We start from the raw sequence: 27098 nt of genomic DNA, 5'->3' as shown, positions 1-27098 counted from the left end.
ATAATTGGCTGTTTCAATCCAGGGAGTTACTAAGAGGTGAACAATACAGAGGTTAGAAATTTGGGCTCTGTGGTCAGTTTTGGAGCTAGAATCCTGGCTCAACAGAGTGGCTATGTGACCTTAGACAAGTTGTTTAATGTATGTTTACACAGTTTCCTCAATGTTAAAAGTTGTTGAATAAAATAATCTATATAAAGTAGCATTCAATATGTCTTAGCTAATAATATCAAGAAATATGTTAGCATTAGCTTCAGAAATTAAAATGTTACTGTAATAGTTTCTTGATCTATTAAGAAGGAATATATTTGCTTCCCTGAATTTTTTCATCCAAAATTTCTTTTGGTAAGTTAATTTTTAAAATTGTATTCTTTTGTGTTTTTTCGTACTGAGCTTAGACTGTAGGTCATCATTTCTACCTGGGAAAATAAATGTTATCTTCTCTTTTCTTCTATTAGTCTCTAAGCTGACAGCATTCTCTTTTCTATACCTAAAGACTTATTTGACTAGTTGAATGGCTATCTCATAGGGGTTTGGAGAAAAAAGAAAAACTATTAAAACTAAAAAAAATGATCTTTGTCAACTTAGTTTTCAATATTTAAGTCAGCATTTTTATAATACTATTTAATTAGTTTTACTATTTTCCATGAAAACTTTCAGTAAGAGGGAAAATGATAAAAAATTAAATAATGTGATAATAGCAATATATGGAAAACATGTAATAGTGATATAATTTAAAACATTTGTTTGCTTTTAGATACAGATTTACTTAAAGATTTCTCTCAAGGAGGCACATCAGAAGATAAACTTCGTTTTCTTGCTCAACAGCAATATGCACAGCTAACACACGCAATGAAATGTAAGTTTATCAGTTCAGTCTTAACATGTTTGTCATTTGAGAAGCATTAATACTCCATTTCTCTATTATAACCAGGCAGTGAGGTGTGAACCATAATGAATTTCCCAGAACACTCAGTCTTATCACCTTAAAGTAACAAAATGTTTATTTTTATCAACTTAAGTCTTTAAAAAATATATGCTTTGCTATCATTTTTAACAGAGGTTAGCAAGCATAATTCACATTTCTTAATGCTGAAGTGCATCCATTATGGTAGTTTCATCTTCTCTATTCCTTCTCTTTGGCTTCTTACTTGATATAATTTTTCTGTTGTCACTGCCTGCTCCTAACAACTCTTCTACAATCCAAATTTTAATTAAACTCTTATTTCTCTTACTGCCAAGTAGAGAATAGAGAGAGAAAATTACAGATCAAGCCTAGATCTCTTGATTTGAAGTCTGAGTAATAAATTCTTTAATCACTGCATTCAGATTTAAGTACCAGTTAGATTCTGAGTACACATGGACATGGAAATCTAAAAGTGCCTAAGAAATTATATATGTTTTTATGAATTCAGTGCATGTTTATCAAATGCCTACTCAAAGGTAAGTATAGGTGTTAGAGACAGAAAGAGTTCCTCCACCCGGTGCTAGCAGAGCCAAACACTAGACACTGAGAATTGCAGTGGAGAAATACTGGCTACTTTATTGATAAATGGTGCCACCCGGGAGAACGGGAAGCTAATGCTCAAAAGCCTGAATTCCTCGAGGATAGGTAGGTGACAGACAAAGGGCAAAATCTCAAGACACCTTTGGTTCCAGGTCATGTTGGGAGCTGATTGGTAGGAGGTGAAGGGTAAAGAATAATTTCCTCAGGTCTTAAGGGCGGCTCTGAGGTTATTTTCTAGTGTCCCTTTGATGTCTTGGGTAAGTAGCTGGGGAGTGGTTTCACCTTAGGGCTCAGGAACTGAAACTTATGTCAAAATGTTATCTTTAGCCTGCCAGAGGTCTAGACCTTGTTTGTGACCATTAGTCAAGCCTGACCTGTCTTCTGCTGCCTGGGGAAAGGCTAGGTCTCCGAGGGGTGTATATATAGCTAGAGGGATATAATTTCTAGAACTAGGACTTAAAGCTAAATGTAATCAAAGTTATAGGGACCCTCGGTTTCATAGGGTATTGGTAATTCAGTACACATGGACATAGCATACATGAGGTAGAAATAGGGCAAAATGTAAGGCACAGAAGAGGTCTGCCCTTTTGATGCTACTAAACATTAAACATGATAATTGTGTATATTATCTATGAAATAAGTTGAATAGAAGATTAGAAAGTTGGTAACTAAATTGTATGGTATTTTCCCTGACTATTCTATTTAAAATTACAGTATCATCTTTTGAAACTAGATATCCTCCATACCTGCTTTGTTTTTTTGTATGGCATTTATTATCTAACTATATTTTTCCTGCTTATTTATATCTTATTATGTCAATAAAACACAGAAAACAAGCTCCCCAGGGACAGGGACTTTTGTCTATGTAGCTCCAATGGCTAAAACAGTGCTTGGTAAGTGTGGACAAACGAGTTGCAGGTAGTAGCATTACCTCATTTTAAAGATGAAAACTCTGAGAGTTGCAGTAATTTTCCTAGGTTCAGGCAGCAGTAAATAACAGAACTAAGATCCACGTCTCTGTCTGTCTATCTCCAGAGTCCATTGAACTAGTTATATGATATGGCTTGTGGAACGGTGGCTAGAAGTAATCGCTCGTGGTCATCCGTAGTATTTATTTTGTTGGTGTTTGTAACGAGGTTGGTCATATTGATTGAATTTTCAATTCCATACAAAACAGTTAGATTTACTTTACTTTTTGGCCACAGACTACATAATTAATATGTGCTATGCAGGGGAACCATGCAAATGTCTATGGAAATCATTCCCATTGAAGCCATGCAGTATTAGTACAAACAGAGGTCTGGAAACATAGCACATTTGTTTAGAATTGGTAATGGGGTCATTGTGTTAATTACATCTTCTTTAAATGTAGTTACTAAAGCTCAAGCAGTTGTTTACTGCACATGTTCAGTTTATCCAGAAGAAAACGAAGTTGTTGTTAAGAAAGCACTGGAATTTCAAGACCATGGGACCAAAATACAACCTTATAGGTAAGAAAGGACAGGATGCTTCTAAATAACTCAACCAAATATTTTTAAAAGTGAAAAATTATGATTTTCTAAGTTTTCTGAAGATATTCCATTTCCTTTTTGTTAGACTTTAATATGCCCAAGTCGCCCATCTTCTTATAACATTAACATCAGTTCTGTAGAGCCTTTGCAATGGCTTGGTATGAGCATTCTCTTGTACACTAGATTTATGTTGTTATTGTTAAAGCTAAAGCCATTTTGGCCTTGACTTATTGTTTTCTGGAAAAATTGAGTCTAAACTTTATATCCTGAGTATTAGATACATCCATTCCCCAGTTAGAAGAAAAATAAGTATATAAAATATCCTGAGAAACTAGAGAGAAAATTGGATATTTATTATCTGAAAACATCCATTTCTTAGACCCTTATATATAGCCTTTGGCACCCACAAGACTGAGGTAAAAATAGCCTAAATAACTAGTATAGTAACTTCTGTGTAAAATGTTGCAATAAACTGGAGATAGAGAAGAATAACAGTAATACTACAACTGAACTATGTACATCAAGATAAGGAGTAGGAAAAAAAAGATAAGGAGTAGATATAAGACTCTACAACACCAATTAGTTCTTCAAGTCTGTGACAATAATGTATTTAAAAATGTTTCCTTCTATTTTTAAAATGTTTTTATTGATTTTTAGAGAGAAAGAGGAAATGATAAGAGAGGGAGGGAGGGAGGAAGGGAGGAAGAGAGAGAGAGAGAGAGAGAGAGAGAGAGAGAGAGAGATGAGAGGGAAATATCCATCAGCTGTCTTCTGTACACCCCCTATTAGGATTGAGCCCCAAACCAGACATGTGACCTGACCCGGAATCTATCTGTGATGATGCTCAATCAACTGAGCCATTCCTACCAGGGCTCCTATTTTTACTTATTATTCATGTTTTGAAATTTTCTTTTAATTCTTATAGAAGAGTCTTAATATGCATATGGTTTGCTTCCTTCTTTTACTTTGGTATTTTTCCTTTGTCCATTCACAAGTGGACATGTTAATCACACCTGTTTCCCTTCCTTATTTAGTAACTTCTGTTGGTAGCTAACAGCCAATCTTATGTTCTAGTGATTCCAATATAGCATTGGCTAAATTACCATCTAGTGGCAGAAAGGATTATTGCAGATATATAACCAAATTCATCAATATAGATGATCATTTGTTAGGAATAAGGTTTCTAAGAATGTAATAATATAGCAAAAATGGAGGAACATCCGTACTTTATTTCACTAGATTTTATTTCAGGTAAACCATTATTATTAATCTATAATATGGTATAAAATACACAAGTAATATTTAGGGACATATTATAAAGAGAATAATCTGGGATTTGGGCTCAAATTAAAGAGTATATATTCAAGAGGTCTATAATTACTTGTTGGGGATACTGTCAAAGAAATTATGAATTACTTAGAGAAATACACTATATGGTCTCTAAGAATAATTTCTTAATTCCCAAAGTAGTAAACTTTAGGTTTGAAAGCAATATTATATGTCATCTAATCTAATCACCTGTTGCTAACTTTTCCTTATAATATCCCAGAAAGTTTCACCTCATTTTAGACTTTAGCCATTATCATACTTACCTATGTCAATGCAACTTTTTTTTGCTGCCCCTATTATAAAAACTTCAGTTTTATTTCATTATAGAAATACTAACTTAAAAAGAATAAGTTTTTCCACATCCCACTTAACCATATAACCCTTACCAGTTTGACAAGGTTGTGCACATTTTAAGTTTTAATTGGTATTGTCAAATTACCCACTGAAATATACACTCTTACAAGCCTATTTCCCCACAGCTCCACAGATGCTGGGTTTTATGAGACTTTAAATTTTCACCAGGCTGATGTGAAAAGATGAGATCTCTTTGTTGATTAAATTTTCATTTATCTACTAATGAGTTTGGGCACATTTGCTGTTGACTGACTGTTGCTGTGCACTATAACAAGGCAAGTGAGTGCCTTTTTGTTAAGTAGGAGAAGGTGCCATGGGAGTAGAGGAAGGAAAGGTGGCTGCAACATGGATTATATTACCTACCTCAACGGATCTTTGTGGAGATTGAAAATATAACTGAAGTGTACTGTGGAGTAAATAAGAATGAGGGTTCTAGAGCAGTAGACTTCAAACATTTTTGCAGTGTTTGAAAAAGAAACTCTCTCAAATACCCTATATGTTTTTAAATAACTATATAACTTTTTCTGTTTTAAAGTCTAATATTGTCTACTTGATGTCTAATATTTTTTATGGTTAAATAGTTGTTTAATATATTATTTCTTGAATGTTCTATTACACATGTGATTTAAATATATTTCCGTTAAATCTTTGTATCTGCAGATTTATCTTATTCTCAATTTATGGAAAAATGATGAATTTGTTACCTATTTTACAAAGCTAGTTGTCATGGTGAAAACCAGATTGATTTTGTCAGAAAAGTCTGAGTTTAAAAAAATATATATATTTTTATTGATTTCAGAGAGGAAGAGAGGAGAGGGAAATAGAAACTGGGATTCCAGCCTGCAACCTGGGAATTGACCCGTGACCTCCTGTTTCATAGGTCTATGCTCAACCACTGAGCAACACAAGCTGGGCTACTTTTTAATTCAAATAAACATATTTGCTAATATATGCCCCCATGAGTTTCTTCTAATTTTAATCTAAGGGATAGATATGTGAAAATAAGGAGGGGGGAGTAGAGGGGAGAAAAGAAGAGAGGGAGGGAGAGCAGGAAGTTCAAGAACAGAGCTTTTTCAGTGTTTGGCAAAATCAAAGATTTCTTACCTACACCCTGCTCTGACATTGGAGAAGAGAGCTGCACTCTTGAGCTGTCCCTTTGTTTAGCAGTACATTGCAGAACAGTGCACTATAACAAGGCAAGTGAGTGCCTTTTTGTTAAGTAGGAGAAGGTGCCATGGGAGTAGAGGAAGGAAAGGTGGCTGCAACATGGATTATATTACCTACCTCAACGGATCTTTGTGGAGATTGAAAATATAACTCCATGAACATGCCTGGCACATAACAAATGTTTAATAAAGGTAGCCTGTTCATATTCTTTACCACCTTTTCAACTGTATCATTCCTCTTTTTCTTCTTTTTATGTGCCGTGTCATTGTGTATTAGGGATATTAACTATTTTCATATGAACTACAGATATTTTAAAATAAAATTTTAATTAAAATTGCTTTATAGAAATCTCACATTTCTGTGTAGACAAGTATATCAATCCTTTATGGCTGGTGTTATATTGATCGTTAGCTTATACATTTTTTTATCAGTTTTCTTTAATATTTTTATATTTAAATAATAGATTCATCTGCTGTTTATTTTGGTAAAGGAGTAAAGTACAGAGAATGCTCCATTCCCACCCCAGAACCTTCATCTCCTTCCCTCTACTAATTTAAAATGCCTCTGGTTTTTTATGTTACAATCCTGCATATACTTCTGTGTGAGTCTGTAATTCTATTCTCTGTTGATGTTTGGCTATTTCTATTCTAATATAACAATGCTTTAATTATTATAATTTTAAATGGTTTCCTTCTCAAGTTGTATTAATTTTTTAAAATTCAAAACCCCTACCCACATTTGTTTATCATGTAAAACAACCCAAAGATGCATAATGAAAAGGTTAATAATTACCTTCCTATATCTCCTCACCTCCAAATCCCCAAATGTCCAGCAGCTGGAACAGGGTCCTGGAGTTCCCTTGATGAGCTGGTGTAACCCTCTGTTTCTTTCTAATATGCGAAGGTATGGAGGGGGCACTGGGAGAGCTGGGGCAGCTAGAGGGCACCAGAAGAAATATTATTACCACTGGTATAGCCACAATAGTGTGTACCAGTCGAATATCAGCTGCATGAGTGTGTGTGTACAGATATACCTCAGAGACACTGCAAACTCAGTTCCAGAGCACCACAATAAAGTGAGTCGACATCTTTTTGCTGTGGAGGGTCTCTTCAATTTGTAAATAACGCAACATTTGTGAAGGGAGATAAAGCGAAGTGCAATAAAATGAGGTATGCCTGTATATAGATAATATATACACTAAATATATGGAACGGTTCCTATTTTAATAAGTTTTAAAAATTGAAATGTTATCCACAAACAATAATTCATCATTCTAAAGTGCATAATTCACTGCTTTTTAGTATACTGAGGAAGTATTTTTAGTATATTGTGCAACCATCAGCACGAATTCCAGAACATTTTTATCACCCCAAACAGAAACTTTGAACCCACTGAGGAGTCACTTCTCATTCCCCTGGTCCCCTAGCTCCTGGCAGCCACTTAGATACTTTTGTCTCTACAGACTTGCCTATTCTAGACATTTCAGTCAAATGAATTTATATAATATCCTGATATCATCAAATTAAAAAATCCCAAATGTCATCATCTCAGTCAGGTGTGAGACTCTGGGGATGAATTATTCAAAGAAATGGGCTGTCAACTGGGGTTTGGAAATCATTTTGCTTTGGAAGGGCATTTCTAGAAGGTAACCTGACCAATCTTAATTATGGACTACTAGTACCATACTAGTATATGTAGTTAAAATACATCATAGCCTATCAGATAAGTATTTATTGAATACCTGTTAGATACCTGAAACTCTTCTAGGTGCTAGGAATATATCAGTCAATTAAAACTGACAAAAATCCCAGCCTTCATATTTACACTGTGGAGCTATGTTCCAAATTGGGAAGAAATGATTATTATCAGAGAGTATTTTTTAAGTGAAAACATTTCTTTTTATTATTTCTATGTATAGAGAACATATATGAATAGGCCTTAGAAATTCAGTTTGTTGGTTACAAAGTTGGCAAGAGGAGCAATTAGTTCTCTTGCCTTTATCATATAGCTCTAGCTACTATTATACTAGTATTTTAACAGCTCAGTTCAGCATAAGCATTTATTATAGCACCTCCATTTGCCAGATGCTTTGGCGTGTCATTTGAGGTCATGTGTGTTTGCCCACATTCTAAGTGACCTCTCCATCCCTTTTCTCATTGTATGCCCCAGACACATGGAAACACTTGCCATATCCCAAACAGACATTTTCATGTTCTCCTTTCTGTCTAGAATCACCTCCTTACCTTATTGGAAACCTAATATTCTTAAAGACATAGCACCGAGGCTACTACTTCTGTGAAATCTTCACATTTGATATCTCCCATGGCCAGAGTTGATTGTATTTTATTCTGTATTACCATGTAATTTTGTCTCTAGTTTGCTCAGCATTCTTATTTGTAGTTCTTTATATTGTGAACTGAGTAGTGTCTACAATTAAATTGTAAACCATTTATGAGAATCAATATTTTATGTGCTTTGCACAGTAGGCAAATCATTAATACATATACATTTAAAATGGTTTTAAATTTCAGAATATAATAGACAAAATTATTAAGAGTTTCTGATATTTTAATTTATATGAAAAGTTTTTATATAAATTTTGCCTTGGTTAAATAAATTTTAATTGTAAAAGTATGGAAATATAAGAATTATTTATTATTTATGAATGAACCACTTACTATTAAATAAGAAATTAAATATTAAATACAAAAACCAAAACATTTTTTAAAACATATTAGTGATTAGAATTTTTTATTTCTGATATGAAGTTTTTATTATGAACTTTCTTGAACACTACATAATTCATTCATTAATACTAAAAATGTTATTGGGGAAGAAAAATGTAGTTAAAATGCTAGGTCAAATTTTTATGTTGTAGGTCAGGACGACCCTGGTGAGGCTGTAACGGCCCTGGTGAGGCTCAGACGGCCCTGATGAGGTTGAGACTACTCCAGTGAGGTTGGGACAGACAAAGGGGACCAGTATAGACTGATGAACAGGAGTAGATACAGAGGCAGAGCAACATTGAACAGACTGTCAAACTAGAGTGGGAAGCCTTGGGAGGGTTTGGGGGGGGATTAAGAGATCAACCGAAGGACTTATATGCATGCATATAAGATTAACCAATGGACACAAGACAAGGAGGGGGGTGGGGGAATGTCAAGGGGGGGGGGGGGGGAAGGAGACATATGTAATACTCTTTGTAATAATTTAAGAAATAAAAATTATTTAAAAAAAATTTTTTATGTTGTAATTGTGCAAAAGGTAAAAGAAGGAAGTCATACCTGGTGTAGTTTGACAACATGTGGAAGTAAAGGATTTTTTGGATTGTACCTTTGTGATTACTATACATATTAACCTGTTTTCATTATGGGAGCCTTTTTTTGGTGTTAACATATTAATGATTTGGGGAAGAATTTTTAATTTGCTAAAAGGTTGGTATTCTTGGCATAGTTTTTTTTAAAGGTGGAGAACTTGGGAAGTAGACTAAATTATGAGTAAACATGAAATATTAGAGTTTTAAAATTATAATAGTACTAGAGGCCCGGTGCACAAATTCGTGCACTGGTGGGGTCCCTCGGCCTGGCCAGTGATTGGGGCTGATTGGGGCCATCTCGCCCAGTCCCAATTGGGGCCATTGGGGGTTGGCTGGGGAGGGACTGTGGGAGGTTGGCTGGCCTGGGCTGATCTAGGCTGAGGGGGACCAGCTGGCCGGGGAGGGACCACGGGAGGGCTCCAGATATGTTGGGCCCTCTCACCCAGTCCCAATTAGCTGGACCCCAGCAGCAAGCTAACCTACCGGTGGGAGCGTCTACCCCCTGGTGGTCAGTGGGCGTCATAGTGACTGGTTGAGACACTTAGCATATTATGCTTTTATTATATGTACAATTTCAGTATTTTATCCTAGCTTGGAATTTATGTTTAAATGACTGGTAAAACATAATAGAAGAAAACTTGTTGCAATTTACTCTCTCCCTCCATTGGCAAATTAGCCTTTCTAACTAGGACTGTTTGCTCCTATCTCCTGCAGGCTTAGTCCTCCTGTCCTTCCACTGTGTTCCTTAAAGGAAGTACATTCATCTGCTGATAAATTCTTCAGAATGGAGCCATCTGAAATTACCAATGGTTGTTTTCTTTCTGTTCTAACAAGGGAGGTAAGGAAACAACAAATCCTCAGGAAGTCTCTGAGCATTTTGTTAATAGTGTGCTTATTTTATACATAGTTAAAGGGCAGGAATAAGAATGATTACTGTGTGGCAAAAAACAACAACAAAAAACCCTATTTTTATCTTTATATTTCTCCTGAGTATTCCTCTCTTGCCTATTCTCCATCCCCACTTCTCCATACACTTTGTCAACACCTAGTTCATCTTATTTCACATATAAGAAATAAGCTCTGTCATTTTTTTTCCCCCTGTCAGGTTCATAAATAAGGAAATTTAATTACAGAAGTCATTTGCTGAGGCTTATGGGATATATTAGAGACTAAGGCCTAAAAACTATTTCTTTTAGTATAATGTACTCTTTTATTTCTTCTGAAACATTGATAAATACTTGTAGTATACACACTAAATCAACTCCCACATTTAGTACCTGCTTCTTTATTGTAGCGGGACCCATCTGAGACAGTGTCTGTGAAAGATGTGTTGGCTCGCGCTGCAGCAAAAGGTCTACTGGAGGGAATTGAGTTGGGTAAATCTTCAAAACGGGAGAAGAAGAAAAAATCAAAAACAACATTGCCAAAAGCTCCCTCTACTGACAGTAAAGGCATTCAAGTGAAAATTGCTGAGTTCCTGAACCGAGAAACTAGTGAAAATGCCAGTGGGTCACAGACAGCAACGACAAAAACCTCTCTTCTACAGAAAGGCACAGCTCCAGTGGGTGCTTCCTCACAGGCCAGAAAACCCAGCAAGCCTGCCACCAATCCCCTGGTGCCTGCGTTTATGAAGAACACATCTCTCCCCAGACCATATGAACGTCCCACAAACTTCATGAGACCTCGCCCTGAAGACAAGATGGTGGTACTGAAACCCGTAGAGATTGTTTTGCCTCCAGTAATGTTCCCATTATCACCTCCCCCAGGGATCAGACCTCATCTACCAACTCCACATTTTTACTATCGTTGGTTTGCACCCAAAACTGTTGTGCCCGGCTACCATTCCACGCCACCGATCGCCAAAAAAGGGGAAAAGTCTAAAGGAAACTTACCTTCTTCCTTCCTCAGACATCGGCGACCGTGGCTTTGATTGTCTGGTGTGTGTGTGGTGGTTTTTCTACAGGGTCAAGAGCAGGGTTTTTTTCAGCGTGATATTTCTCTGAAGGGTAGACAGCCCTACACAAGATACCCATTCTTTCAGTCACTTAGTGTCTTCTACAGGTGAATTAGCTTCAAGAGAGTTAAGACAAGTGAGACAACACAATAATGTAGGTGGTTAAGCAAAGCAAAACTCAGAGATTTCAACATCTCAGTGCTGATCTGTTCTAGTATGTCCATGTGTAGACTCAGCAGCTGTTAGAACTTGTCTCACCCTTGTTAACTTTCAGTGGGGACCTGGGACACCACTTTGAAAAGAAAGCTGCAACAGTTTTTCCTGAAGGGAAACACTGCCTTATTCACAGGCTTTTTTCCTAACTTAACTTTTGAGGCAATTTAGTTGAAAGCACAGGTGTGGAAAAGACGCTGGCCCTCTCTCACCGACTTTAGATTGCTCTTCAGTGTCTAGTCAGTCACAGTTTAACATTTTCAGTCACTATCAAGGTTCACTTTTTCTTAAATATTAAAACGTGCATGAAGCCAGGGATGATGTGAGTTTTGATGGAGGTTGAGTCTGAGTAGGAAGAACAGGAAGCTCCAAAGTTCCAGGTGTGGGTAGGTCAGATGTCCAGGTAGAGTGAACGCTATTTCTCATTGGAAGAGCTTCCAGGATCTTGCGCAGATCGGACATAATCGGCCCTCCCTTCTATTTATGCCAAATAAGATGGTAAAACAGTGACTATAAGCAAATTTCCATCTAAATAATTCTGAGGAAGAGGCAAACTGTTGAATACAAGTGACACTGAAATCTACAAGTCATGTCAAATGGCAAACAGTAATCAAATTTTGGTAAATCATTTCTGATGCACAATGAAAATATAGCAGTATGTTAATTATATTAAAAATCAGTTAATCTTGACTATATGATCAATTGTCTACCAAGAATTGGTATGATTATCATTTCTGGGCCTACTGATTTTTTTTCCCCCATCATGGCAAAAGAAATTGCTTGACATTAAATGGAATAAATTACACCTAGAAATCCTATTGTTCAAAAAATGTTCATAGACACATTCATAAAGTTTGAATTTAAAATTCTATTTTCAGAATCCAGTTGTGTTGGACAGTGTTATGTAAATTTCTGAATGTTCAATTCAGGTGGCATGATTTTAGTAGAATATTACCTCTTCCAGATAAATGTTTAGATCTGTTTCAGCTCTGATGTTCTATTCTTTATTTTCTCACTTGAAGTGAGGATAAAAAATGGTGAATATCATTTTAGTAGTAATAAATTATTTTTATTTTAGCTGAAGGTTTACATTTATCAGTGAAATGTGCCAATGAAGAAAGGAAACAAAACTTTTTATATTTGAACCAGACTATATTTTCAATATCAAAAGGATTCCCATGTTAATTATGACTCTTACAATGTACAAATATTTTAAATGCTCAACTTATTTCACTAATTTCAATAGTTAAAAACTATGTGTTTCTTTGCTCTAAAAGTTAGTGTTTCACCCTCTTATTCCATCTGGCTTAGAGTGTTCCATGCCTCTGGGAGGCCAGTGCAGCTGAATTGAACTTTGTTTGGTATTTTATCCCAGAAATCCTCTATCCCTTTCCTACCCTCTTCCCTTTGCCCCAGGCTGAAAAGTACTCCATTGTCCAAAAGTAGCAGGTCTGAGGTTTTTGTGGTAAGTTATATAAAGAAAACTCTTATTGTTAGGAAATAGTTCAGGATATTTTTCTGATGTCTGTAGCAGCATCATTCATGTCATGTCACTTTAGCCGCTTACATTCAGAATCACATAACATGCACCTGCCTCTGAATCATTCTTCTCTTAGAAGTATATGGAGATCCTGATTAAACCATTCACTAAGCCTGCAGGTTTCTTTGAGAATCTCTAAGGGCATGGTCAATTATTTAGATACTGTGGTAGAGTCAGAAAGGAAAAGTACTTGGGATAAAAACAATATTTGAGAATTCTAGTGAAGGAGAATTAAACATTGACATTTTTCTTTCTTGAGGTTCCTAGAGAAAGGTGTTGCAAAAATCTAAAATAATACTGTAGATATTCCAATAGCAAATTCAGATTTTTATCTAAATTTACCACTATATAATACCTGAAACCAAAATTAATTGTTCCTTGAGAGTAACTGCCTTTGATAGAGTAAAAGAGATAAACTATCGGGGGAAAAGTAAGATGAGCAAAGAATGGGAACATACTTTAAATTCTGTTTCCTTCTTCCACATGTCTAACATTTCAACTAAGTCAGATTTAACTGATTTGTTTTTCTAGTTACCTTTGACTTGGGATTTAGTGCCTGTACAACTCTATTCTTCATTCTTTGATGTCAGGTTCTTTCTAGTTCTTACCAGATGGAAATATGCAACAACTAATCAAAACTGAATTTTACATTGCTGAAATGATTTTTAAATATGTATTCTTATTGATTTTATTGATTCCAAAAAGGAAGAGGGAGAGAGATAGAGACATCAATGATGAGAACCACTGATCGGCTGCCTCCTGCATGCCCCACTGGGGATCAAGCCCACAATCAGGGGCATATGCCTTGACCAGGAATTGAACCGTGACCTCCTGATTCATAGGTCAACGCTTAACCTCTGAGCTATGCCGACTGGCTGAAATAATTTTTAATTTGAGGTAAGAATAATCTGAAAATAAAATGACTGTCGTGGAGAACTTCCATTTTTATTTCTGCATGTATGTGACTGACATGCCAGATAAATGAGCCAAAAACTTTGTGCAGCTAAGTTTATTCTCACAACATATTACATTTAAATGTGTAAAAGTGGTCAACAGTAAATGGGCAAGAAAGCAAAACCAAATGTTCTTTCAGGATAAACAAGCTGCTTTGGGTGGCAGGGAGAGCTCTCAATAAAGTGTGAGCAGTGCATTCCCCTGAAGCTGAAATACACTTCATGTTGCTGGCTATGTAACAACCTGTTAGCTGTGGAATAGGGAAGTCAGTCTGGCAAGCCAGAGAGCGAGTGGTTTCACTAAATTGTGCTAATACCAGGGAAATGTTTCCCGAGTTGTTTGTGAAATTTTGAATGTGTTGCAATGCTTACAAAAACGAGTGTGTCAAATGAGAAAAGGAGGAAAGGTTTAGGGCTCCTAGTAAATGACCTTCCGTAGAATCATTTACCAATGTCGATCATAAAGTCATAAAGTGAATTTTTTTAAAAAAGTAGCAGTGCCAACAGGTTATCACCAAGGACTTATTTTAATGGAAATGAGAAGAATGTCCCTTCATGCAATAAGACACAAACAAAAAACAATGGTTCTAATGAGCTCTGGGTGGAAACAAAGGCGTGTGGACATGTGTCTCTTTCGGAGGAGATCACACACGTTGTGATATAAAAATGCAGCACCGAGCAGTGCTTTAGTTTGCAAAGTAAAAACTTGAGCCCTAGGCATGTTGGCCATTCCCCTTGATGCCGCCCATGAGCACATATATGAGGTGGCAAGTCTGTGTCTGTCTAGCTGCTTGTAAAAAATAAAATGAACTTTAAGCATTTTCATCTACATAGTCCAATAAAAATGTGACTACAAATCATTACAAAACCACCTTTTAGGCAACGAATAGTTCACTGAGATTACGTAGACCTGGATACACTGTGAGATAATATCCAGTAAAGATAATACATTAACACAATAATGCAGTATATTTCAGTAAAAATAGAATAAATAAAAATATTTTAAGCTGTATTTAACAGGTTAATTAAAAAAAATGAGAAGACATACAAGGCATAGTGAACATGGCTGCCTGTTTACCGAAGGACAGACATAAAGAATGCATAGATAACAGAGTGTCGCTACAACATCATGTCAAACACTGGTGTCCCTGCACAGAAACACACACACACTTTCATATATACTTTTTGGCCATGGCAGAAAGTGTCTGAACATACTGTTTAACATAAGTAACTTTACAAAATTAACCACATTTCATATGCAAAGCTACCTTCAAAACAAAGCATCTGCAGTAAAGTTTTCAATATGTAAAGGCTATCATTCATTTTAATGTATCCTATAATTGCATATATAAATCAGTTTGCTACTTAAAGCTAGCTCAGTATGCCTGGTCCTGTAAATAAACAAACATATGCCTTAAAAAATGAACCCAGGGTTCTGATAGAGATTTCCAATATAAAAGTGGATTTGTTGTTCAGAAGTTTGAAGTTTATCATACTAAAACATTTCATTGTGGAGATCAAGATGAAAGAGGATCATGATTGAATTTGAAAAGCTTTCAAAGGGCACAGTATGGATTTTCTTAATGCAATAATTTCTGAAAATGGTATTGGTTACTTCAGATAGAAGCATATAGGCTGGTGAGAAGTATAATTCATTTCTAGAGGGGCATCTTTTTTGTCGTAACATGAAGGTGCCAGCCACAATTCCAGAATTCTGAGAGGGAACAGAGGCAGGAGGCCACTCCTCATTCCAAGTTCTCTGGTGGCTAAGCTGCGTGGATTAGGACTATCTCCACCACCCCTAACATCATCTCTGGAAAATCGCCTGGGATTCTGTCCTCTCCAACACACCAGAGGCACCCTGCAAGACAGCCCTGGGCCGAGACGGCAAGGGTTTTATAATTCATACCAGTGAGAGGAATTCCGCCACATTTCCTACTTCTACAGGGAATGCTGCGATTTCCTGACCATAATTGGGTTTGCCCAGAGTCAGCATGTGAAGATGCCCTGGCTGGTGAGGAAGCGGCATAGCCTACAAATGGGAGGGGAAGCCTGGGTCCTAGTCCTGGTTTTCTCACCAACTTTGGTCAGACCTCAGGCTTGGAGACTGAGCGTCTCGGTACTTCATGTTTTTATTTCTCAAATGTGTTTAGTACCTTCTCTACCTTATAAGGCTCAAGTGTGATAAGGATGTGGAAACCATATGACAAGCACATAGCAGGGGATATACAGAAAGCAGTTTTATTACTGGATGTTGTAAAATGTTAACGTTGACATTAAAAAGTAAGACAAATGTTTGGATTGATCTCCTTAGCAAATTCCTTTTAAAACAATGTTAACAAGGGTCTAGTCTGTGACTTACAGCTAAGTTTCATACCTATAGAGAGAGGAGGAGGAAAGCGTTAGTTTTGGGAAACTTGTTAAATAGTATATTGTCCTTATGTAGATTTTGCTCTGATATGAAATTTTTAAATCTTGAAAATATAATGAAAAAAAGATAAATTAAAAAATATAGCTAGTGGAGTCTAACATTCTGATAGTAAACACATAAATTCAAGAAAGGTTCAACTTAATGTAATTTGTTGCCATGGGAAATACATGATGGACAGACAGCTTTCTGGGCAAAAAGCATTAGGGTAAGATTGTGCCAGATGCGGAATCCTAGCAGACGTTTATTTAGGAGGTGGACTAACAAAATAACGTGTGGTAACAATATAAAATATAAATGGCATTTCCTCAATTCCAAATTGCATATTGGCTAATTAGCAAACTAAGGACAAAAGGCTTACGAGGAATACTTCATTTTAATGTTGTTTATGCAGAGAATGGCCATAGTGAACTATAATTCTCTAGCTGCATTGTACAATATAAGGCAGAAGTTTGAATATGTCCCACCCAAAATGCATTATGATTTTGTTAACCTCTTCCTTTTTCTTAATCCGTTTGAAAACCATCTGAAAAGAAAGGCTATTTTTGTTCGATTTTAATTTCTGACATTTGGTTTGTTTTCAATTGTGAAGTTTCATTTTTCCCCCCAACACCCCCCAATCAGCTGCAGACATGAAATGGTGTCCACGTGTCGAGCTCGTCAAGGAAAGCGGGCAGTTGGTTTCCATTCTGATGCCAATAGCCAATTTTGACAACGAAAAGGTCCAATTTTATGAATTTAACTAAAAGCCATCCTATTTTTACAGCATCTCAGTGGTGTCTGGGATGCAGTGTCTTCTCCAATGTTGAACACAGGACAAAGTGCTGTAGGACTGCAACTCTGCTCAGGACAGATCCTGTCACGAAGACTGTAACCCAGGCGTCATTCACTCCAAGGACTCGGCATCAGTTCGCGAGGAGGGAGGGGGGTGGCCACATTCTTCCCTGTGTGTGTGAAGTTAATCATGTTCACGATATTTACAATAAGAAAAAGACCTTCCACGGCTCATGATGTAACTTACAGCAAAAAAATTAGTCATGCTTCTTTTCATATCACATGATGGTGGCAAGAGAGAGAACATGCTTGTCTAACACTGTTCGGTGAAGGATACATTTTCTGAAGACAAAGCATCAGCAACTGAATGGAAGGCCGGACACTGTCCATGTTCTTTAGTGTAGCTATTCGATCTCCAGGGAAAGGTGACGGGACCCGTTAGCATCCGCAGCTACGGCGTTTCCGTGACAGGGCGTTTCTGTTTCAAAGTGTCAATGAGGGACAAGACCCCGCGTTTCACATTGGTTGTGACCCGCCTGGTCACGGAGTCTGCTGGCGGAGGAGGGGGCCGGACTTTCTGTGAGGGCGGCCTGGCTACCAAGCACTTCTGGTATCGCAACTGAAACAAAACAGGGTTGATGGTCGTTAATAACGTATCATCCCTTCTTGTCGAATGTGATTTTAATTAATCACCAATACATTTACTCCCCAAAGTTAACGACCTAGCTCCTAAACATGAATCCAAGAAGCTAGCGATTTTTTTCTTTAAGTGGGGTGTTTTAAATGTTCTTAAAAGATCCTGAGGCTTGACAAAGATGCTTTGGCTTTTGCCATCTTTTTCTTCCATCCAACTCCTCCCTCTACTTGTCCTCTATATTGATAGGCTGCATTCACACTCCTCACAGTCGAAGAGCAAGTCTAAGTTTTACAAGTCTAAACCTTAATGAATTAATTAAAAGAATCCATTATCCTGGCACCACGGACAGTTTCTTATCCTTCAGGAAGAAATAGAATAACACAATCCATCTGCTTTTGTATTAGACAAAGAGAAGTAATTCTTAACAATTAGATTAAAAAGGTTGAAATTTATCCATTTTTTTCCTAGTCCAGGCACCTGAAAATAAATCCATGACTGGTTTTTTAAAAATCTATTTAAATATTAATAATTCCCCCAGTACAGTGTGAAACAGGCTGATGCTCCCCGCCCCGAGAAGCATAAATTATTTGTAGCAAGACTCTGGGTCACAGTGTCTGTCACAGCCCGCAGCCTCAACACTACCCCCTTCCAACCCCAACGCACGAAAAATGAGTCACTGCGTGTCTCCTCTGTGTAAGGTACCCGCCAGGTCCGCACCACAACCCAGACTCCACCCTCTTAGAAGTCGGGGTTGTTAACGGGCAGCTGTGGCACATGTCGCACTGGACCAGGAGTTCCTAATGCAAATGAGGCAGTTCCAACGCGAGTCAAAACTGCCCCATCCCTCTCCGCTTTTTCCTAAATTTCACCAAAATATTTTCAGCTGGGCTCTACCACACAGCTGCAAAATCTGCCTAACAATTAAGTAGATTCAAGAGAATGTGTTCACGCCACAGACATCTCAGATGGTACAGATTCATGCATAGATATTTCAGATGGAGAAGCATACAGATGTGATTCAGGACGCTGGCTTCAGCGTATAAGGAAAGGTTTCATTTTATCAACGGGCCTTATACGGGACTGGCTGAGCCTCTTCAGCGGGCTGCCCCAATGCCATTAAAGTAGCAAGCAAATGAGTAAAAAATTGCTTCTAAGACATAAAATGGGCCTGGGAATCAGAAAACTGTAACCAGTGATAAAGCTAATTATTTAATTGCCATTGGCATTTGAAATGTATAATTAAGGCTGGAAGCTATTCATTTTATGACTAAAACCATCTGTTATGATCATTTTCAGTTTCATGACATACCTAAATAGTCACCCTCCATTTTTGCTTGGCTGAACTCTCCCATCTTCTCTCTTCTTCACATAGTCCCTGGATCCCCTCTCAGTCTCCCACACCCCATCAGGAGGTTCATCTCGACTCTTCCCGCACCCCAGTTTCCCCCACCCGGCCCTGCTCCTTTATATGCATAATCCTGGCTCCACAGAATGAGGGGGACTTGTACCCCTGACAAAGGACTGTGGTAAGGAAGCCAGCTAATGAGTGCACTAGGTCTTCCCTTCCTTTCCCATCCGCCCCTCTCCATTTCAAAGGGGTCTTTTATGATAAAAGTCAACCAGCTCTTTTCTTGTGCCCCACTTCCGTTATCTGCCATCCACCTCATTTCTTCCCCCTCATGCTTAACCTAGCAACATGCTGTAGGGAAAACCACAGAACTCCCTCAACTTCTCTAAACCCACACACTCTTGCATTCTTGGCATCTTCTGGCCAGTCTCAAAGTCACTCTAACCCAGCAATTTTCACCCTGTGTCCCACAAGGATTTAAAAACATGCAATACCTGACTATTTAGTCAGGGGCACTGACCTCTTTTCCCTCAGAGTGTCAATTAAAAAGATGACAACAGCCAACACAACAATAGCCATTCGGTGTGAATGAATCAAAATTATACTTTTTTTTTTTTTTTTTTGTCAGATGGCCAAAAAGTGTATTTTTTGGTGTGCCACAGAATTTTAGTTATTGGGTTGTGTGCCATGAGATGAAAAAGGTTGAAAATCGCTGCTCCAACCCAATTAGCAGGCTAAGCCCCTCCCCAGGCTCTTAATCTACCACCAAGACCTTGCCCCAACCACATATCTATGACTCCATACCAGTGGGCTTTATTGGTTCATTTCCTTCAACTCCATAATGCAAGGATGCTTTCTTAGTCCTACTTGAAATGCCCAGAGTCCAGCCCATAAGTGGATTAAACTAGATGAAGCCCCGGTACTTCAAATTCAGAATCTCCTCTGCGCCCCCTCCCCCCCACAACCCTCCCGCCATGAGACTCTCCACAACATCTGCCAGATCACCTGCTCCTGGTTTCCATGCTGTGCAACCCACATCTGGACCAATAACCGGGCTTCCTGGTTGACGTCTCCACCCCAGACTCCTCCTCCCAGCCCGTCTTCCATTTTGTTTTCTTTTTTTTGCTCTCGAGTACACTTTTAAGACCTATTATGGTCAATCCACTCTCCTGCTTAACAATCTTTGCTGAAGATAAACACTTTGGCACAGCATTATGGGCACTTCACGATATGGACGCTGCATCCTTCCACTTGGCTCCACCGCCCCCACCTGTGTTGCTAGGATACACCACGCTTCAGGTTGATGCCCACATTCACACAATCCCTCGTTTTTACTAGGACTTCCTCAGTGCCAGCATCACTGGTGCTCAAAGTATTTTGAATGACAAAGTATTGTTGTTTGTTTGAAATCATACAAGATGCGAAGAGCATTGGGCTTTGGTACCCAGAGCAGGTGGGACTGAACGCAGACTCGCCAGCTCTGTGCCCAGGGCCCCCTTCTTTCCTCCGAGCCTCTGTCTTCTCATAAATAAAACAACTAACAACTGCCTAACAGGGTTGTTGTAAGGACATGAAGTAAATAAAATATGTAGGAACAGTGCACAGAAACCAACTCTTTGAAATAAAAACCATTCGATCTAAATTTTTTTAAAGTACTGAATTGGTTCAAAACAGTCCCAACTCATACAACCAACATTTCTGGATCATATCCTGAAGTTAATAAGGACTAAGAACTAAGAATCCTTAGGCTTGTGGTTTCAAAGATCGTCCTTTCCAATGTTCCTGGAGTCTCATCGGAATTTGGCTCCATCCGGCCCTGCTTCTTGCAGGTGCCCGCGCCCCTTGACATGGCAAACTGTTTATCACAATTGAGTGTGTCCCCAGGAGTGAGAGTTACAAGGTAAAGCATTACTTTTAGGATCAGACTCTTCTCCTTTTAAGTTAGTGACTCTGCTCCAATTTACAGCACAGAAAACATAACCAGGGAAGTGCAGTCGAACCAGTCCCCACAGAGGGATACTCACCATGCAGGCGGCCTGCACCGCCTCGGACACGTTAGCGGCGTTAGGCTCGCACCAGAACACGTGGCACTCGAAGCGCTGGTTCCCGGTGTCCATGATGAAGGCAAATGTATGGATATCCTTCCCAACGCCCATGAAGGACAGAAACCGCACTCGACACTCCACTAAGATTTCCTCTTCGTTCTGCAAGACACACTGCTCAGCAGCCCACTCTCGGGGAGCCAGGCAACAGTCACAAACACATTCAGACCCTAAGTCAGAGATTCAAGCGTGGAGTGGCCATCTCTAGGATTGAAAAGACACAGCCAGACCGAGTGTAGGAAGCAAGTGTCCCCAGGGACTGGAAAGGCCTTCACTGCTGAGGGTGTCGCATCCTGGCATTTAATCCCGCTCTGAACTACACACAACCGAGGTGTGTGTTCCGCTCCCTGTGCATGTGCTCCAAGCCCGGGGATCACTGAGGATGGGGTGATGTCATGCATATTTCTTACATGTTCCCCACATAGGCCACCCATCTGCCCAAGTGAACCCACTGGAAACCCCACGGCCCCCAGAGAGAAGGAACCTCGGGATCTGTCCCCATCCAGGTCTTCTTCCCAAGCTAAACGGCACGCTGAGTCATATTCTACCTAAAACTGTGTAAAACACAAAGTCTCCAAATCATTTTTTCTCTTTCACAAACTGGCATCCATTTGATGCAGTGTGAGGGGCTGTTCGGGATGCATCCTTACGAATACCACGTCCTTTGCAGCAGCAACCATATGCAAGTTTAAATTAGTAAACACAACCAGCACGGTGACTTATTAAACATTCACGCAGGTGCTGTGGGGTTAACAGGCCAACGGAGCTGGTCTGGGAGGCCTGGGAGTTTTCTTGGGAGAAATTATGTTCAAGTGGAAATCTGGGTGAGGCAAAGGCATGGAGCACAGGAGCAGGAAAGGGTGCGACAGGTTTGGAGACCGAGGAAAACCCAGCGCCACACGCTGGAGAGGCAGGCAGGGGCAGTGAGCGTCTCACTCTTCCTTAGAAGGGGAAGGGGGCCTGAAGGTGACCTGCTGAAGGACAGAGCCGCCGCCAAGGATGCTCGGTCTTCCCATGACGGTGTTTCACAGAGGCAGAGGGTGGGAGAGTCTGCAGCCAGCCTGCCTGTGTTCCGTCCTGACCCTGCTGCTTCCAGCTCGGTGACCTGGGGTAGTTACCTAACCTCTCTGTGCTTCAGTTTCTTCAACCACAAAGTTGGGATAATGTGAGTGAAGGCGAATGCTGGCCTCACTCAAGATGACCAGCGGCCCCTGCTACTACCAAACTGTAGGATCTCCGATAATGGAAGCCTCTCCTGCCCCCCAACCCCAGAAAACACAGCCCACTTGCCCCTGGAGCCTGAGAGGGACCAGCCAGGAAACCAAACCACCAGTGCAATACTGCTAGTGCCTTCCAGTCACCACCAGCAAATGTGTGCAGACACCCAGACACAAAGGGCAAAGCTTTTTTTTTTAATGGAGGCTATTTTAATCATAAGCAAGCACAGCTCCCCAGAGCTCCAGCCCTGGCTAGGTACCTAAGTTTCACGGAAGACTCTTGTGTCCAAAACCCCAGTGTAACCCAAACAGGCCAAGGGCATGCGCCACCCTTCTTACCTTCTCACTGATGACAGTCACAGTGGCATCGGCCACGCTCATGTTCACGGACGGCCAATCCTCCTGGCTGGACGAGGTCATTAGACTCTCTATGGCATTGTTCAGGGTGTCCATTCCTGAGCGGATTGAAGGAATCATTGAAAAAGGCCCTACAGCTATTTATCACTCACAAACGGGGGCCCAAATCACCCAGGCGGATCTTTTTTTATAGCCCCAGGAGACATTTCATTTCTCATGTTTGCTTAGAAAAATAAAATGCCAGCTTTTTCAACAAGAAGGGTCACGAGAAATCTGAGATGTAGTGTGTGATGTCCTGTCTGATCGCCACATGCTCCTTCCTCTTTCTCTCTCAGGGTTCCCCAGCCCTGACTGTATAAACAGTACTCGAGCAAATGCTACATTTTTCTAAGCACAGAGCTTTGGAAAGGGGACCCAACAGAAGCCAGCATTTATGCTGTTGCTTCAACAAGGCCAAGCATGGGTGGCAATCTTTACAAAAGTTGTAGGAGCTATTCAATGGGGCACTTTTACTGGGTGTTCCCACAGCTGTTTTATTTTTTTTTGGGGGGGGGGGATGGAATAACAATTTTATTGAGATATAATTCACATAACATACAAGTTGCTCACTCAAAGTGCCTAATTCAGCCCAGGCCACGTGGCTCAGTTGGTTGGAGTGTCGTCCCATACACTGAAGGACTGTGGGTTCAATTCCTGGTCAGTGCACATACCTAGGTTGTGGGTTCGATCCCCAGTGGAGGCACGTACAGGAGGCAACCAATTGATGTTACTCTCAAACATCGATGTTTCTCTCCCTTCTTTCCCCTCCCTCTAAAATCAGTAAAACAGCCCTGGCCTGTGTGGCCCAGTAGTGAGAGCATTGGCCTGTGCATCAAAGGGTTGCAGGTTCAACCCCCTGCCCTGGGCCCAGTTGGGGTGCATGCAGGAGGCAGTCAATGTGTCTCTCTCACATACAAGTTTCTCTCCTCTCTCTCCCCTCTCTTCCCCACTCCTTCCACTCTCTAAAAATGAATGGAAAAAATATCCTTGGGTGAAGAGTTTTAAAAAAATAAAATCAATAAAACATCCGCAGGTGAGGATTAAAACAATTTTTTTAATGTATAATTCAAATTTTTGTGTGTGCTATATTCAGAGCTGTGCAACCATCAACACAGTCCATTTTAGAAAATTTTCATCAGCCCATAAAGAAACCCTGTACCTTTTAGGAGTCACCCTCCATGGCCTCCCAGCCCCCTAGCCCTAGGCAATCAATTTCTATCTAGAGATTTGCCTGTTCTGGACATTTCCCACACGTGGAACCAGAGTATGTGGGCCTCTGTGACTGGCTTCTCCCTCTTCGCACATGTGGTCAAGGTTCATCACGTGGCAGCGTGTGCCAGTGCGCCATCCCTTTTCCTGGCCAAGTAAGACCCCTCTGTCTGCACCATCACACCTCCTTTGTCCACATGTCAAATGAGGACATCTGGCTTGTTCCTCCTTTTTGATTGTTACAACAAATGCTGCTGTGAACATTCACGCACACATTTCTGAGAGGACGGATGTTTTCATTTCACTGGGGTAAGTGCCTAGAAATCCCTGGGTCAAAACGTGACTCCATGTCTGACGTTTTGAGGATCTGCCAGACCATTTCCCCAAGCAGCGGCATCATTTTACACCTCCAGCAGGACGAGGGTCCATCCAGGCCAAGGCGGCACCTCCCGCCATCTCTCAGCTTCCTAGGGCCAAGCAGCCAGGCCCTGCCCCTGGATGTGAGCTGACTGCTGTGTGCACGGCTTCCCGGTCACACCTTGAAGGGAAAGCATGAGGACTCCCCCAGCCCTCCCCGCTGGCAACCAGGCGACAAGGACTGAAGCAGGCGCCCCAGCCCCAGAGGCAGAAGCCCCACTGGAGGGCAGCAAGCCCTGGTCATGCTTCTCTGGAATGCTGGGTAAACGAGAAACAGGTGCCACTCTATCAACGTCCCTGTGTTCTGGGGATCAAGGGACTCAGCCTGTCCTCCTCACTCTTTCAATCAGGACTGTCTGTGTGCTCTGGCTGTGACAGTGCAAGGGCTGGTTCAAGACAAGGAAAGGGGCCGAAACAGAAACCCAACCTTATGGGAGGGTGGACACCCCTCCGAGCTCCCAAACACCTGCAGGAGGACAGACGAACATGCTTCACGTACCGACTGGCTTGTCCACAGGTAACATGCCCAAGTACTGCACGTGAAACTTCTGCACCAGCTCAGTCTTTGGTGTTGGAAAATCTACTGCAAGGAACAAAAGCAACACATCTTTCTCTGTGGTTCCAACACACACACAGGAACAGCCATCACTGTGTCATCTGGACGCACGCCCTGTGCCACACTGCCCCGTTTCTGGAGGTAAATGAGGCACTTGTTCTGTAAGAACAGAGATGCTGGGGCTCTGTCAATCAAAATCCCATTCAACTTTCATTTCCCAGGCAGAGACACGTGTGAAAGCAGGACCTAGCCCGGTGGGCGTGGCTCAGTGGTTGAGCATCGATCGACCTATGAACCAGGAAGGAGGTCACTGTTTGATTCCCTGTCAGGGCACATGCCCAGGTTATGGGCTCGATCCCCAATGTGGGGTGTGCAGGAGGCAGTCAATCAATGGTTCTCTTTCATTATTGATATTTCTATCTCTACCTCTCCCTTCCTCTCTGAAATTAGAAAAAAAAAAAAAGAAAGAAAAGCAGGACCTGGAATCTATGTGTTAAAGCTGTCACTGTCTCTCTGATGTGCGCTAAAGAACAGCTTCTAATGTCCTCTATGTTGGGTGTGGTTCACGCCCAGAGAAAGTTTAATCACAAAGGGGGCAATCAGGGAAAATAACTAAACAGAACCCCCAAAATATCAACCCACATATTTTTTAGCTAGCTAGTCCTTACCCAGGCTGTAGATGAGTTAGAAAACCACTAAGGATAATATTTGTTCATCTTGTTCAACAAAACTCATCTTGGCCCTTTATGCCTAATCCCATTGACACAAATCAACTCTGAGCCGTGGGGAGGGCCGAGGGCCTGCTCAGCATGTGCTGGTGGATGTGAGCATGTTTTAAGGAGACGAGAAGCACCAGGCGGCTACCCAAGACCCTTCGGTTCCTGAGTAGGATGGAGGGCGCCATCGTGATGAGAGCAGGTACCGCCGACCTACCTTGCAAGGGAACGTCGAGATTCACATTGGTTCTTTCCTGTAAGGAACTGCAGGCCAGGGCTTTGGCATTCTTCCGTTCGGCCATAATCTGAAGAAGAGAAATCACAGTGTGGGCTTGTGGTTACAGAGCCCGCCTTCAGCGACTGGAGCCAGTCAGGTGCCTGAGCAGATTGTACTTCCAAGTTAAACCAGCTGCCTATTCTGAGAACTGTGCCGTTTTTCCTAGGGATACGAGGTGAGTAACTGTCCCTCACAGTAACAGTCTCCTAATCTGTTGAAATTTGTTCTTCTATTCACCCCCATCGTTACTAACACAACCCACAAAAACATCCCTGGCCTGTGGGGACCTGCTGGCCCACTGTGGTCAGGGACAGCGCAGCGGACGTCCCCCATTGTTTCTGGGCGATGACTCTCAGGTACCGTTTTCAGGGCTCTGGGGACAAAGCACGTAGTGCCCTCTTATCTACGGGGATCCATGCCAAGCCCCAGTGCCTGCCTGAAACCGTGGATAGTACTGAACCCTGTAAATACTTTGTTTTCCCCCTCTTCATATATACCCACGATAAATTAGGCACGGTAAGAGATTAACAACAACAATAATAAAATAGTACAACCAAAACAACATAGGTTGATAGAAGTTATGTGAATGGCTTTGGAGTCATTAGTAAATAAAATAAGGGTTACTGGAACACTAGCGCTGTGATACCGAGATAGCTGGCCCGATAACAGGACGGCTGAGTGACTAATGGGCGGGCGGGATACACAGTGTAGATATGCTGAACAAGGGATGATTCATGTCGTGGGTCGGATGGAGCAGGATGGCACGGGATTTCATTAAGCTACACAGAACGATGCACAAGTTAAAACGTATGAATTGTTTGTTTCTGGAGTTTTCCATTTAGTATTTGCAGATTGAGGTTGACTGTGGGTGACTGAAACCGCAGAACATGAAACCGTGGGTAAGGGGAGAGACTACTGCATGTGGGTTTAAATCCCATCTCCACCACTGACTAGCCAGGTGACCTCGAGCAAGTCACCTGACCCCTTGTGTCTTCTCCTCCAGTGTACACGGGGATGATAATATTCATGTCCCTAATAATAATGTTATGTCAGTTCTGAGGATTAAATGTAAGCACTCAGAAATATGAGCTGCTGTCGCTGTTCTCAAACTGTCTAAACCTGTCAGCCGTCTTCCAAATGGTCTCTTTCCGTTAGGAGAGTCATCACTTTTACTCGTTCA

The 27098-nt window shown here is 40.6% G+C and overlaps 2 protein-coding genes across 12 annotated transcripts in view; one reads left to right on the top strand and one right to left on the bottom strand.

Annotated features, from left to right (window-relative positions):
• Positions 1-17032, top strand: part of NSUN7 (NOP2/Sun RNA methyltransferase family member 7) — a 43668-nt gene extending 26636 nt beyond the window's left edge. For both annotated transcript variants that reach the window (XM_070397708.1, XM_070397707.1), the window contains exons 9-12: positions 755-856; positions 2877-2994; positions 9896-10019; positions 10476-17032. In XM_070397708.1, the coding sequence (XP_070253809.1) occupies positions 755-856; positions 2877-2994; positions 9896-10019; positions 10476-11111 (980 nt within the window). In that variant the 3' untranslated portion in view covers positions 11112-17032. The remainder of the gene's footprint in view (positions 1-754; positions 857-2876; positions 2995-9895; positions 10020-10475) is intronic.
• The window catches only part of APBB2 (amyloid beta precursor protein binding family B member 2), a 327791-nt gene continuing 314501 nt past the window's right edge, over positions 13809-27098 (bottom strand). For 7 of the 10 annotated variants that reach the window (XM_070397646.1, XM_070397684.1, XM_070397660.1 and 4 more), the window contains 5 exons: positions 25859-25946; positions 24869-24952; positions 22687-22802; positions 21053-21232; positions 14350-17662 (listed from right to left, as the gene is read on the bottom strand). In XM_070397646.1, the coding sequence (XP_070253747.1) occupies positions 17495-17662; positions 21053-21232; positions 22687-22802; positions 24869-24952; positions 25859-25946 (636 nt within the window). In that variant the 3' untranslated portion in view covers positions 14350-17494. Of the gene's footprint in view, positions 17663-21052; positions 21233-22686; positions 22803-24868; positions 24953-25858; positions 25947-27098 lie in introns of all 10 variants that reach the window. The other 3 variants (XM_070397666.1, XM_070397699.1, XM_070397692.1) reach the window with 2 other exon arrangements.

The sequence above is a fragment of the Myotis yumanensis genome, unplaced genomic scaffold, assembly GCF_028538775.1.
Source record: "Myotis yumanensis isolate MYYU_CA2020_CCGP unplaced genomic scaffold, mMyoYum1.0.hap1 SCAF_1, whole genome shotgun sequence".
NCBI lineage: Eukaryota > Metazoa > Chordata > Mammalia > Chiroptera > Vespertilionidae > Myotis > Myotis yumanensis.
This window is presented reverse-complemented; position numbering and strand designations above follow the sequence as displayed.